A 15,118-nucleotide genomic window follows, 5' to 3' on the forward strand; every position below is an offset into this window, starting at 1 on the left:
CGCCCACGCCACCCAGACTTCGGGCGCACAATCGGGCGCACACCCCTGCGCGCGCACACCGCCACACTCGGGCGCACGCACAACGCGGCCGGGCCACGGACGGCAGTGTAGGCGGCGGCCCGGAGTGGTTCGGGGCGCGCAGCCGGGTCCCCCGCGAGGGCGCAGCCGGCCGCCCCGCCCCGCCCCGCCCCTCGAACCCGCCAAGCCGGGCGCGCCTGGGGCTGCAAAGTTTCGCCGCTAGTCCGCCGAGGCAGCGCGCCGGCTTGGGCTCGGCTCGGCTCTGCGTGGCTCCGGACGGCCGTGACCGCTGGCCGTACCGTGCGCCCGGCTGCGCGCCCAGCTCTGCCCCGCGCGGATCTCGACATCCCGCGCCCCCGCCTGCCGGTGCTGCCCGCGCGCCCTCCCGCCGCAGGGTTTGTTCTCAGCCTCCTGTGCGCCCTCGATCTACCTCCTCCTCCTCTTCCCCGGCTCCGACCCCTTCGCCACCGCCACCCATCATGGCCCGTGGCCCCGCTCGGACCAGCCCGGGACCGGGGTCCCAACTGCTGCCGCTGCTGCCGCTACTTCTGCTGCTGCTCCAGGACGCGGGCGGCAGCCACACGGCCCCCGCCCAGTCCGCCCCGCCCGCAGCGGCCGACGGCCTGGCGGGGTACAAGAACCCCCAGCGGTCTCCAGGGGACGCGGCCGCTGCGCTAGGCCCCGGCACCCAGGACATGGTCGCTGTCCACATGCTCCGGCTTTATGAGAAATACAGCCGAAGGGGCGCGCGGCCAGGAGGGGGCAACACGGTCCGCAGCTTCCGGGCCCGGCTGGGTAAGTAGAGGCGGCCCTGTGGCCCCCTTCTCTTCATCCTCCCCGGTCCTCCTCACGTGTCCATCCTCCCACCTCTGCACCTCCGCTTTGCCTCTTCCTTCTAGTCATTGACTGGTTCATTCATTCTTCCATTAACTATTCCCCCCACCGCCGCCCTCCCCGAGCACTCTGTGCCGGGCCCTGAGCCTCCCGTGGGGACGCCGAAGTGGCACAGAGTGACAGGGTTCCTGCCCCTGGGGTGCCGCCAAACCTCGGAGGGTGTCACACTTGCCGGACACAGACGACCCCATCCACAAGGCTTTAAGCACAGCGTGGAGATGGGACTGGGCTGGGGGAGCTCACCGTGTGTGTGTGTCGGGGCTCGGGGGGTAGGCTGTGCTGGCTCTTGACAGATGAAGGAGGCACTGAAGAGAGCCCATCAGGTGGGTGCAGTGCAGCCCTGATGGAAGTGCCAGGCGCTGGGCCCAGGCAGGGGCTGTGCCCCTCTAGCTGGTGCACTTAGTGGGTGTGGCAGTTGGGGAAGTGGGGTGGACTGAGAATGGCCTTGGGTGCCCAGCCTTGGGTACATGGGACTGAGGCCTGCTAGGCACTAGCATGGATTGTTCAGACTATGGGGGTTTGAGGAAAGGTCTAGAAGCTTGGGCAGTGGGGGTTCCCAGCCCCCCTCCTGCCCTTGCCCCTCCTGGGCAGATCCTTTCCCCTTTCCCCACACCTTGGATGGAGCTGCACCGAGCCCTCCCTGCCCTGCTTCCGAGAGCATTTCAGAATCCTGCCTCAGCTGTCTGCCCGCCGGGGCTGGGTGACCTCTGCAGGCCCTGGGTGAGCAGAGACGAGGCGCAGGGGTGATGGGAAGACCCTGGTTGTCATGGAGATTACTCGTGGTCTCAGAATGCCATTGCAGAAAATGTGAGTAGGGGTCCCCTGCAGCCCTTGTGAAGGAGGAGGCCATTCATCAGGAGAAAGACCATTGGTCTGTAGGGCCCCCTCTTGAGGTAGAGGGGGACAAGCCCACCACTGGGGCCAGACAGCTTGGAGTCAGATCCGCCACCTCCCTGTCGATCACTGGCTGTGTTACTTAGGGTACCACACCGTGGCCTCAGAGCCAGACGCTGGAAGCTTGGTCTCGCATAAACATGTACTGGGAGCTCCTGCCGCAGAGAAGCCCCTTCCCCCCATCCTCTACTGGGCAGACTCACTAGGTTCCAGGCCAACTAGATCTAACTCCATCCTCCCTGGTACCTTTTATTCACTTCTTGGGGCCCATTTCTGGAGTATCATTATTAAGTCACTCAAGAATCATCTAGCATGACTATGATCTTGGGCAAATCACTGAAGCTCTGTGGACTCGAGTGTGCTTATCCACAAAATGGTCAGGTCATGGTAATATCTTCCCTGTAGCAATTCAGGAAAGATGACATGAGTTGATATGTGTAAGCCCTAAGCCCAGCACCGGCCAGGTTAAGTGTTGGTGCATCGTGTTTCCCTGGAGTACAAAAGACTTGTGTTCATATAGGTGTAGACTTGACCTTGCATCCATAACTCAGTCCCCAAAGCCTTGCACTTGAGGAAAGCAAGACCAGCAAGTTCACTGCTGCAATAAGGGATGAGCACGCCCACAGAGCCCACCCTGTTGCTGCAGGCCCAGGCATGGAGGTGCACGGTCTGTTTTTCAGTCTTCACAGGCTGGGGGTGGTACAAGCAACACTTAGCCCTGAAAAGGATCTGGCGACAGTACTTCAGATCCAGTCCTCCCATTTTACAGATAAGGAGACTGAGGCCAGGCCAGGGCAAGCTGTTCACAGTGGCAGTGTTTGGCACCGTCCATCTGTCAGGCTCATGCTGTTCTCACTGCTAGTTCCCTCCCCCAACCTCCATCAGAACTGAGCCCAGGACTTAGGAGACAGAGGATGGAACAGATCCTGGGAGATCAGAATTATTCTGGATCAGTCTAGGACTATTTGACAAATCCAGTACTCTTGTTTGGAACCATTTGAAACAGCCATGGGTACAAGTCCCAGCTCCACCTGCTACTAGTATGTGTGTACACATCACGTTACCTCTCTGAGTATCAATTGTTTGTGCACGTAGTGGGGGTGGGGTGAAGATTCAATGGGATGAGGCGGGGTTTGTGCCTGGCAGAGAGTAGGCCCAGGCAGCTTGGTTTCGCTTCTCCTCCCCTGACTGAAGTTTCTTCATACCCAGTCCCTCACCAGCCCTCAGAAGGGCCTGCTTTGTGACCCAGCGACGAAGCTGTGAGGAGGTGTGAGCCTGGGTGGGGACCCCTCATTTCATGGATGAGGCACACATGTGGGGGGCTTCAGCTCTGGTCCTGCTCCGTGACGGTGACCTCTGCTGCCTCGGTGGGGTGTTCCCTGCAACCCGTGTTACAGTGGAACTGTGTCCCTTGCCTGCCTCTAGGCAGCTCAGCTCAGGTTCCAAGCGCAGGCTGTGAGCTGGGCTGGTAAGGGCCAAATCCTGAGTCTGTGACTGGGGCCAGGGACTGAACTCGTCTATGACTCCGTTTTCTTCACTTCTAAAATGGGACTAATAACGCTCTCTTCCTTATAGGGTTTTTTAAATGAACTGAGATATGTTCAGTGCTTAACACAGTGCCTGGCACGTGTAAGTTCAATAATGTTTTAGCTCTACTATGATTACGCCAGCCACCCAGCTCCTTCCCTCCCTTCCATTGCTCCTTGAAGCGCATCAGTGGAGGGAGCTTCTGAGCCTGACCATAAGGGTTAAGGTTAGACACCTGCAGCCTCAAACGACCTGCATTTAAATCTAGGCTTTTCCACCTACGTATGTGATATTGGGCAAGTTACTTAACCTCTCTGAGGTTGGTGTCTTCATCTCTAAAATGAGAGTACTAATACATACTCATCTGTCGAGAGTGCCAAATGTCACAGTCAGTTCCCCAAGTCTTTCCTGAGCACCTCATTCAGTGGCAGGTACTGTAAGCTCAGAGGACACAGAAAAGCAGAGAGTATTGGCCCTGCCCCGAAAAGCTCACGGGCTGGTGGAGAAGGGAGAAGTAAACAGAAGAATGTGTGCAGTGGCACAGGTAGGACAATGGAGTGAGAAAGGGCTGGGGGTGGGCTTCAGGAGCCCCAAAGGACAGCACTGACCTGGCAGGGGAAGGGCTGGTGGGGAGGGTCCAGTGAAGCCTTCGCAGAGCAGGGGAGGCCCCAGACAGACTCTGAAGGACAGCGGGTGTTAGCCAGGTGTAGAAGTGAAGCAGAGCCCTATTGCCTGGAACTGTGAGGCGTTTGGTTTCAATGAGGAAACAACAGGAAGAAAGAGGCAGAAAATGGAAGTGAACCAGTGGGCCACCAAGGCCTGTAAGCAGTGGGGCAGTATAGAGAGTGTGTATGGTGAGAGAGGGGCGAGGGAGGGAGAGGGGGAGGGAGGGAGAGAAGAAAAGAGGAGAGGGGAGAAGGAGAGACAAGAGATTATAAGGGAAATGCATACTTATCCAGAAATCATAGAAAATCACAGTTAAGAAAAGAAATCACAATCCAGATATAACCAGAGTTAATATTTTGTGGAATATTATATATAGTTTTTACCCTAATGGGATCAGAATTGCAGCAGGTAAAACTTGTTATATCTTCATTCTCATTTGACGTTACCGTTTTCTTTTTCATTACTGGTCATCCTGAATTGTTTTTCATGCTTTTTGACCATTCGAAATTTTTCCCGTGGAAACCACTTCATCCACTTGGGGTTCTGGTCTTTTTCCTACTGATATGTGGAGGTTGTGAAGGATGTTAACTCTTCATCTGTAATAGATGATTCCCTGTGAAGCACGAGTGTGGTGTGAGGGTGACAGTGTCCTGGGGTCACAGTGGTGGTCAAGGTCAGACTGTGGGCTAAGACAGTGGTGGAAAGATGCAAAGTTCAGGGTGGTTGTGGAGAAACAGGATGTGGAGAAATAGGAACTAGGATAAGTTGCACGCAGGAGGGCGAAGAGGCTGTGAAAATTCTCAGGCTCCTGCTGGAGAGGGTGGACAGGCGGCAGTGCCTCCCGCTGGGCACGAGGGCAGGGAGCAGGGGTGGGGGGGTCCTGAGTGTAGCAGTAGCTTGTGACACCACATGACCACTGTGTTCTGAGCATGTGCTGGGTGCCAGACACCTTGCTGAGAGCACTGCAGAGATGAGCTCACAACTTCAGGAGGCACGTACACGTGTTCTGTTTGATTAGCAGATGGGGCAGAGAAGTTGTGTGACTTCCTAAGGCCCCACAGCCAGTCGGTGATGAAGCAGGGTTTAAACCCTGACTCTGGAGCCTGCCTAAAAACAGACACTCGGTACACATTAGTTCTCTTTCCTTCTCTGCACCACCACTGGTGGCCCACCACTTCCTTTCTTCAGTTTATTATGTTGGTGCTTGCATCTTCAGCCCGGCATTCTCGCTCTGGTCACCCTGATGGCTGTTTCAGGGGCAATGAGTGAAGGGACAGATCTCCAGGTGACTTGGATTCTGTTTCTACAGAGCAGAGCAGTCTGAGGGTCGTCTTGGCCTGAGAGCTGGTCAGCAGGGAGCTTGGGGGCACCCTTGGACTAGGACCGCTTCCCTACCTCTTTCCTCTCTAGTCCCATCCCTAAAGAGTTGGGAAGGAGGTTGAGTGCCCAGTAGAGTGGACCTCACTAGGGTTCTCAGATTTCCAAAGACCATAGAGAGATCAACTTGTCTAAATAAGATCAGTCCTTTCTTTCCTGGAGAGTCAGAATACAAAATAATCCAAATAATGACTTGTGTTTGCAAAATATTTTAGAGTTCACAGCACGTGATCTTTGTTACATTAGCTGTTAAGCAGACCCGGATTCTATCCAGAGCACCTGGTTGGGGAGGGTGGGGAACGGCGTGGGCTTGGGGTCAGACAGGCCTGGAAGCACGCCCTGGCTCCGCCCCTTACCAGCTGGGGGACTTTGAGCACTTTAAGCAAGTTATGCAGTTATGTAGTCTTGTACCCTCTCTGAAGCTCCATCTCTTTGTCCATTTGCCATGTCTGCTGCCCTCATTGTGAACACGAGGAATCAAGCATGCATATATGCTTGGAACTTGGAGCTTCCTAATCAGTAAACAATATTATTCCCATTTTAAAGATGAGAAAACTAAGGCTCAAGGGGAAGTGACTGGACAAACATCCTGCTGTGCAGTGCCTCCAGCTGGATTTGCATAATCGGCTACATCTTTCCAAAGGAGACTTTCTGGACTTCTTTCAGGATATTCACTGAGCCCCAGGGCAGCAGGCCAGGAACCCCCTTTGTTAAGTGAAGCAGACAGATCTAGCAAAGACCCCTCCCCTCCCCTGCCATTCAGCACACATTTCTGAGCGCTGATGATCACTCAGGCCTCGTGCTAGGATCTAGGGATACAGCAGTGCACACAGCTGGCAAAGCCCCGCCCTCTTGGAGTTTGTGTTCTAGAGGGAAAGAGAAACAATAGCAAGGAAATATATTATATCAGGATGTCCCAGAGTGACGTGAAGACAAATGAAGCCAGGGACAGACAGAGCGATGGGGCTGTTCCTTCAGCCAAGGGAGTCAGTGGTACCCTTTGTTAGGGATGCCGCTTGAGCAAAGGCCCAAAGGAGAGAGGAGTGGTTCCTAGAGGAGAGGTGATGACAGCAGAAGGAAGAGCTGGGACAAAGCCCTGACATGGAGCTTCATGTTTGTAAGGACAGGAAGGCCAGGGTGACTAGGGCAGAGATGGGGGTGCGGGGAGCAGATGGAGTTGGGGAGGTAAGCAGGCCAGATCAAGTAGGGCCTTGGTAAAGGGTTGAGTTTTATTTGGGGGGCAATAGAGAGCTCTGAGCAGGATGCTGACCTGAGGTCAAAAGCACCCAGCCCGCCGGGGGCCTCTCCTGGACACAGCTCTGTGAAGCTGCGACGGGCACTGCAGGTGGGCGTCCCCACATCACTGTCTGTCTCGTCCCTGGGCTGAGCTCCTCTGAGTGCCTGGAATCACCTTTGCTAGGACCCTGCTCAGCGCAGCACTTAGCCCAGAGTAGGAGTTTCCCAAATATTTATCTGGAAAAGGGAGGGAGGCGGGGAGGGGCGAAGGAAGGGGGAGAGGAATGATAGGAGGGAGGAAGGAAGGATCTTTTCTAGCTGACCGTGAGATGGGAGCCACAGGCACCAGCACGGTTCATAGCAAATAGGGACTTCTCTTTGGAGATTCTCCTTTGTGACCTGGGCTCATCCAAGCTGGGAGCCTTCAGGTAGGTGGCCTTCTCTCAGCCACAGCCTGGAGCCCCCTGCAATGCAGGCATGCAGGTACAATCAGAGAGCTGGGCCAGCCTGTGGCCCTTCGTGCCCTGGAGATGGGAGTGACCCATCTCCACCTCCACGGTTCCCAGCGGGGAGGGTCATCACGCATCAGACTGCCTTGTGAGGAGCGAGCTGCCTGTGGCCAAAGGCATTCAAGACAAATGGAGGAAAAACTCCTGCCCTGAGTGTAATTAATCAGGCTGCCTGACCTCTAAGGTTCTTCCCGCTCTGAGTTCCTGAGCGTGCTCTCTGTGGTTCTCCATCCTAAGGGAAGGGCAGCATTTGCTGTCCCTCTCCTGCACCCCGTGCAGAAATAACCTCCAGGGGAGGGCACCCCGTCCTCCTCCACAACACGTTTTGCCACCCTGGGGCGGCCCTCCCAGCACCTTCATTGGGCCGCACCCACCTCAAGCCAAGGTTGCTGGCCCTGCCTTGGTGGTCACAGTTATCCTTCTTTATATCCTCTCTCGTTCTTTACCTTGTCACTGGAAGGGGGGCCAAGGTGCTTTTCTCTGGGAAGCCCCATCTCGGTTCCCCCAGTCTGCTGTTTTCCTTCTCACCGAGAGCCACAGGCTTCTAGGCCAAAGATGCTTGCATCCCGCTGTGAAGGGCCAGCTCTTTGGAAGGAGTCAGACATGTCTGTTTTAGAGCCTAGAGTGTTCTTGCACAAAGAACCTGTTAGCGGAACAATGGAGTTGACTTGAATTGGATAAAAGAAAAACACTTTTTCTGCTGTGTTAGCTGGACCATTGAGTAAGAGGGGCCCGAACTGGTGCAGGAGGAGCTTGCTCTGCCGGCCTTGGTCATTTAGACAAAAGTGGCACAGAAGCACATTTGGGGGCTTCCCCCTTTGTGCCTGGCACATTACATATGTTATTTATTTGATCCTCCAAGCATTCGGGTGAGATAGAGATTCTCTTGTCTCTCTGAGGCAGATGAGCAAGGCATGGGCCCGTTGAGGCCTGGGAGCCTGGTTCCTAGAGCCTTTCCCAGCTTGGGGGGGAGGGGCTGCCTTGTTGGTGAACTTGCACCCCATCCACAAGTCAACCCCAGATGTTGCAGATACACAGCCACCGCCCATCGTTGCTTCCCAAACTTAGAATCCCTTAGAATGCTGGTTAGAATAAGAATTCCTGGGCCGCATTGTCCCAGACCCTCTGAATCAGCATCTCCAGAGGAGGAAAGCAGTGATCTTTGAGCTTTGGGAAATGCAGGACTCGAGGACCATGACACTCAAGGCCGCAGTGTTTGGGGAAGCTAGGTTTAGATGTGCATCAAGACTCGTGCTTCTCCTTATGTGTGGACGTATTGAGGGGCTGCTGTGGACATGCTGAGGGTTTTTTTCTGAGAATTAGGTACGGTCGTGTCTTTAGAATGTCACCCAAGCTTTGACTGACATTTTTTGGGCCCTCTGACTTTTCCTCCCTTCCTCTTTCTTGTAGTCCCTTTAAAGTACATGAAAGTTCCCAATTGAATTATGCCTTCTTCCCAGTAGAATTATGCCTTCATCCCAATAGAAACAAATAACCTTAAACTGAAGATTTTGGTTAAAAAAATGCCAGCTGAATCTGTGGACGCAGGTGTCAGGAAACTGTGACCCATTTTCTACACACACACACACACACACATTCCCGCTCTTGGAAACCCTGTACCTCTCCCAGCTTCACCCAGCAGACAGACCCCTGGCAACAGGAAATAGGGCAGCGGGAGGGAGACAGCCCACCTGACAGCTCTGGTCTCCGGCTCTCCTGCAGCATCTCAGGGAGATGATGCCTCCCTCCCATCCAAACCCCAGAGAGGGCTTGCTATTCCCAGACCTCATGCTGCCAGGGCCTGGGGGAGCTTTCTGCCCTGGGGTCCTGGTGTACACCTGGTAGAACCAAGAGAGAAAGGAAAGAGTGGTTGACAGCCCCAGGGATGCAGGGGCCAAGAGTATCCTCGAGCTGCAGGTGTGATGTTTGAGGGAGATGGGAGTGACCCATGTGATGTTTGAGGCCGGTCCTCATCGTGGTTCTGGCCTCTGGAGAGCAACCTGGATGTTGGAGATTTTATTGAGTGACCTGGTACGACCCTGATAGTGCTTTTTCTTTGTAAAAACAAGTTTAAAAGGGCTTGGGCAGAATAACTAGCAGACACCCAAATGGCTGTGTTCTTAAGCCCAGTTTCCCTCAGAAGCCGCTCAGAAGGCTGAGACAGCGTGAGGCACTCTAATTTACCTCATTTGGAAGAAGGACTGCATTTAATGTCTATGAAATAGAAAGCTGTGCAGATACGGGGGGCTACTGTCAGCAGGGCTCGGACCCAACCCAAGTATCCCGAATACCTGATTCCATCTTATCTCATGAATGAAGATGGGGGAGATCATTTGTTCATTGAGAGGCGTTAGAGTGCAGAGGCAGGAACTGGAGCTTCAGGGTCCAGCAGCCCTGAGCATCTACCCTGTCTGCCACCGTTTTTTTTCTTCCTTTCTTTGCAATGGGATATGACAGCCCCCAACCTCTCTGACTTCAATCCCTCATCCTCATCTGGTCCCTGAAAATAGCAAAGGGTGCCCTCATCAGTTGCATGTGAGGATTACAGGAGATGAGGAAAGCCTGCTGGCCTGAAAGTGCTCCCTCAATGGGCGTTCCTCCTCCACTTCCTGGACGGGACACCCTATGAGCATGGGGCCCTGCTCAGGAGACAACCTAACAGGCTGTGGTCTGTCCTTCCCTCGCAGAAGTGGTCAACCAGAAGACCGTGTATTTCTTCAACCTGACTTCCATGCAGGACTCAGAAATGATCCTCACGGCCACATTCCACTTCTACTCAGAGCCGCGGTGGCCCCGGGCACGCGAGGCACCATGCAAGCAGCGGGCCAAGAATGCATCCTGCCGCCTGCTGCCCCCGGGCCCGCCTGCACGCCAGCACCTGCTCTTCCGAAGCCTCTCGCAGAACATGGCTACACAGGGGCTGCTCCGTGGGGCCATGGCCCTGCTGCCCCCGCCACGGGGCCTGTGGCGGGCCAAGGACATCTCCCCCATCATCAAGGCGGCCCGCCGGGATGGCGAGCTGCTCCTGTCCGCCCAGCTGGATTCCGGGGAGGAGGACCCGGGGGTACCCAGGCCCGGCCCCCACGCACCCTACATCCTCATCTACGCCAACGACCTGGCCATCTCAGAGCCCAACAGCGTGGCAGTGACACTGCAGAGATATGACCCCTTCCAGGCTGGGGACCAGGAGCCTGGAGCAGCCCCCAACAGCTCGGCAGACCCCCGCGTGCGCCGGGCCACGCAGGCCATGGGGCCGCTGCAGAACAACGAGCTGCCGGGGCTGGACGAGAGGCCGGCACATGCCCCCCACGCCCAGCACTACCACAAACACGAGCTGTGGCCCAGCCCCTTCCGTTCACTGAAGCCTCGGCCGGGCCGCAAGGACCGCAGGAAGAAGGGCCAGGATGTGTTCATGGCCTCCTCGCAGGTGCTGGACTTTGACGAGAAGACGATGCAGAAAGCCCGGAGGAAGCAGTGGGACGAGCCGCGGGTTTGCTCCCGGAGGTATCTGAAGGTGGACTTTGCAGACATCGGGTGGAACGAATGGATCATCTCACCCAAGTCGTTCGACGCTTACTACTGCTCAGGAGCCTGCGAGTTCCCCATGCCCAAGGTAGAGTGTGTGGGGTCGCCCCGCTGTGTTCTGCCCCTGGGCTAATTGTGACTCTCAGCTCTGCCCCTGCAGGCAAGTCCCTCTGCCTCCTCACTGTTTCCTGTCTGTAAATAGGGATAATGACACCTCCCATCTACTCAAGGCAGAGAATAGGTAGACAGACGTGCCAAAATGTCAGCCTGTCGGGTGGATACAGCCCACAGATGGATGGGGTCTGGCTGTGCCTTCAGTGAATTTGAGTTTTAAATCAAAACCTTTCTTCTTTTGCAAAACAGGAGATCCATCTCCTTAGGTGTGTTCCCACATAGCAATACCCACAGAGGCTGAGGAGAGCCTGGCCCCCTGCACACAGGTCAGGTCTCTTAAGCCCCCTCCTCACCAAGGCTCTTCTAGAAACCTGGCCTGGATCTCAGGGCGTTGGTGTCTGTGACCAGCACAGAGCTGGCCTCAGTGGCTTCCCAGTGTGACCGTCCATCCCCCACCCCCGACTCAGGGCAGGAACTCACAGGGCAGCCAGCTCTCATTGCACACGAGTCGGCAGGACACACAGCACGGGGCTGCTTTCCCCATTGCACTGGCCCGGGTTTTCAGATGCTCGCCTTCCCTCCAGGCTGGGCCATGGTTCTGTCCATCCATCTCCCCACATCCTGAACCACCGTGGGCTGGCTGCCTGCTGATGTCGACCTCGGCACAGAGCACACACTTTCCTCCTACTTAGCTCCTCTGCTGAGTTCCAGGTCATGCCTTCCTCTCCAAGAAAGGAAGTCAGCGCGTAAATCCACTGTGAACGTAAATAAATCAGCCAGCTGGGAAATCCCAGACCCAGACGCGGGGCCGCATTAACCTGTTTGGGAATTAAGAGGCTTCTGCTCAAAGCCGTGCATGTGCAGGAGAGAGGAAGGGAGGTGTCTGACAGAGAGACAGGCGTCTGCTGGAAGGGCCCGGCCCGGGGGATGCAGGGTGAGTACAGCAGGCTCCTGCTGGCTGACCCTGCGCTTACCTTATCAGTCTGCCTGGCTGTCTTTCCACCTTCCCTGACACCAGCCTGAACTCCCCAAATGCCGGTGTCCCTCTCCTCCCACCTCCCCACCAGAGGCACTGTGCATATAAAACTCTGGCCGACAATGAGCTGAAGCACCTGTGACGGGGTCCTCTTCATCTTGTGGGAGGTGCCGTGTTTGCTGCTGGGACCCAGACTCTTCTGGATGTGAGAGGCTGCCTGGGGAGGGCGGGAAAGAGAGCTGGTGTGGGCCCAGCGAGCGCAGTTTCCAAGCCAGACTACTTTCTAGCTGAGGGCTCCTGGTCCAGTTATTTAGTCATTTGAAGCCTCAGTTTCCCCAGGAAAATTAAAGTCGTACCCACCCCATAAGGTTGATTCAATGACAAAATGGGGTGATGCAGGTGAAGCAGCGCCTGACACCCCCAAATCAGACCCACCTGGGAACTGCGAGTTTCCAGCCCCATCACACTGATGCACTTGTGCCTGGAGGGCTTCCCCTCCTGTGCTGAGAACATGATCACATGGCAAGCGTGTCGGTGCTCCCTGGACTGTAAAGTCTGGGCAGCTATGGCCCCAGGCAGAACCTCCAATCTTCTCCACTGCCTTCCCTCTGGGGCTCCTGCCCAGTTCCTGGTGCTCCTCGGGGATGTGTGACGCGCAGGTGCCCCCAAGTGGCCAGTGCCATGTAGGGGATGTGCCTTCCCTCTGGGAGCCCGAAGGGCAGGAAGGCCTTTTGCAAAAGTCCCTAGGACTCAGTCTGCCACTGATTTCAGAAGAAATGTGTACCCAACCCTGTGACCTCACCTTTTCTTCTAGGTCAGTGCCTTTTCTGTGGCCTCAGTCAAGGGCATGCAGGCAGCGTGGTGGGTGGGTGAGGACTGCAGCGTGGGCAGAGTTCGGAGGTGACCATGCTCCTTTCCCCCTTGCAGATCGTCCGCCCCTCCAACCACGCCACCATCCAGAGCATCGTCAGGGCCGTGGGCATCGTCCCGGGCATCCCAGAGCCTTGCTGCGTTCCCGACAAGATGAACTCTCTTGGGGTCCTCTTCCTGGATGAGAACCGGAATGTGGTTCTGAAGGTGTACCCCAACATGTCTGTGGAGACCTGTGCCTGCCGGTAAGACCAGCCGCCCTGGAGTGGAAAGAACCTGCCCCGCCTGCACACAGCAGGGCAGCATTCTCGGAACCTTCTGGAGTGAGCACTTGACTCAGGGTGCAGCTGCAAATGCAGGGCACAGCTTGCAGGCAACCATCTGTCACCCCAGGGCATCATTCTGGGGTCTTTCACTGCTGGTGACTCAGCCCCCTCAATGCCAGTCCGAATCCTTTGAAGGGATCTGGGCATTAGCCCTGGCCTGACGGTTGCCCACAACGTGTCCGCTGTGCTCTGAAGGCCTGAAAACCGGACATGTCCACAGGCTGGGTTTTGTGACTATCATCTCATAACCTGGAAAGAAGACTACAGACCTGAAGGCACTCACTCCCTTCACAAGGAAAGAACCTCTGTTTAAACAATCAGTTTAAAACACTTCGGGCCACAGTGTGACGCTGCAAAACAGGGCCTAAATGATGGTATAAATGGATGTTTTCTCTCAAAATCCACTGCAGACGCTTTTATACATACAGTATGCACATATAACCAATGTTGGTTTCTTTTTCTTAATATATGTTTTATTTTAAAACAAAAAGGAGGGCGTTGACACCGTTCCCCACAGAGGTAGTCAAGCTGGCTGAGCGTGCATTGTTTAAACGTGCTTATTGAAATAACCCATACGGTGATACGCGGGAATACTAAAACATAACCAAGATTTTATATTTTTGTAAATTATACTTTCTATACTGTAGATTGTGTACGGTATGTGTTTTTATGGAAAGCTAATAAATTAAAGGGACAGTGGTATCTTCAAAAGCTGAATGTCACCCATTGCAAAATATGGATGGATCTCCACGTGTAAGTATGACATCTGGGTGGCTGCTGGGGTCACAGCCTTCTTTAGGAGCCAAGGCCCCTGTAGGCCGTCTCCACACTCTCTCATCTTCATCCTAAGCTCCAGACACCGGCCACTCCTATGCCTTCCAGGGTCCTGCCCACTCACATCACACCACAGGTCCCCACCCTGGGCTCGTCCAGGAAGGACATGGCCCAGGCAGGCACAGTGACCTCGACTCCTTAGCCTCAGAGGGGATGTCAAGTGATGGGGAGGTGCCTGAGATATTTAAAGGAACATCTATGGTAGCCTGGTCAGAGGGCTTCTACTTGGGGTAGTTCAAGCAAGAGATTCAGTAGAAGAAGTCAGGGGTCTCTCCAGAGATTTGGGGGCTCCTGAGGAACTGGAACGTCTGCTTCTCCCTGCTTGCTAGTCAGCATCCCTGTCCCCAGATAGTCTCCCCCAAGTGGCTCCCTTATCCCTGAGTTGGCATTGCCTTACAGTTGTAGTACCTGAAGCTGATTGACCGGCATTTCTGAAGGAGAACCTGGGTCCAACTGGGGGCAGGTGTATAACAGTCCCTCGGCTGGGAACTCAGAGGATGCCATGGCCCCCAGTCTTCTCTTACTCGGAGAAGGTTGAAAAGCCATGAGCAGTTCTCCAGGATGGGACTTAGAAGGAGAAAAGGAGCCCAAGGCATCTGTCTTAGGTCAGGGTCCTGAAACCAGGGTTCCTGTGCAAGGCATGGATGAGGAAGTGCTCCCAGGAGAAACAGGCAAGGAGTGGGTACAGCAGGACAGGAGGGCAAGAAACCAAGCATCCCAACCTTGCCTGGATCCTATGGGGAGCTCTGGCACTTAAGCTATACCTCTGGATTAGTCCAGCTTCAAAGCAAGGATGCTGGATGTTCACACCCCCTCCCCAGGCTGCCCCCAGTGGAGAGATGGAAACTCTCCGTTCTCTGGCCCTCTACACAACCAGCCACTGTGGCTTAGGAAGCCCAGGCAGCCTCTGAAGAAGGCTACAACTGCAGCCACTGGAGGCAAAGCGGCCGACACTGAAGAGAGTACCCAGAACAGGTAGGTAAGGAGGGCTGAGGGTACCTGGGTTGGGGTCTAGGTATTTTCCCCATAAACATCTCTACTGTAAGCAGTTTCTTCACAAGCATTCTTGCTGCACAACTATTTGGCCATGAGGCCATTTTGCCATAAAAGATAAAATAACTGGGTGACAGTTCCATTACACTAGAAAATATAACGTCAGTTTTTACAAATTCTTCCGTGAGCACAGTCATACCTCCCACCCATCAAAACCAAAAGTTTACCGATTTATCAAAGATATAAAAGAGGCGGCTACTAACAAGTCTTCGAGAGCATTAGTGATGGATTCTTTAGCTCAGTTAGATATGACACCTTGTTCTCTTAAGCTGTCTCTACCAAATTTATTATGCCGTATT

General features: G+C 54.8%; 1 protein-coding gene across 1 annotated transcript; it reads left to right on the top strand.

Annotated features, from left to right (window-relative positions):
- The first annotated feature begins 238 nt into the window (after nt 1–238).
- On the top strand, nt 239–13,627 carry GDF10 (growth differentiation factor 10). The gene is made up of 3 exons (XM_030847650.2): nt 239–813; nt 9,809–10,734; nt 12,664–13,627. The coding sequence occupies exons 1-3, from the start codon at nt 498–500 to the stop codon at nt 12,853–12,855; spliced, it is 1,434 nt and encodes a 477-aa protein (XP_030703510.1). The 5' UTR covers nt 239–497; the 3' UTR covers nt 12,856–13,627.
- Nucleotides 13,628–15,118: the final 1,491 nt, after the last annotated feature.

Source organism: Globicephala melas, chromosome 16 (genome assembly GCF_963455315.2).
Source record: "Globicephala melas chromosome 16, mGloMel1.2, whole genome shotgun sequence".
Classification (NCBI taxonomy): Eukaryota; Metazoa; Chordata; class Mammalia; order Artiodactyla; family Delphinidae; genus Globicephala; species Globicephala melas.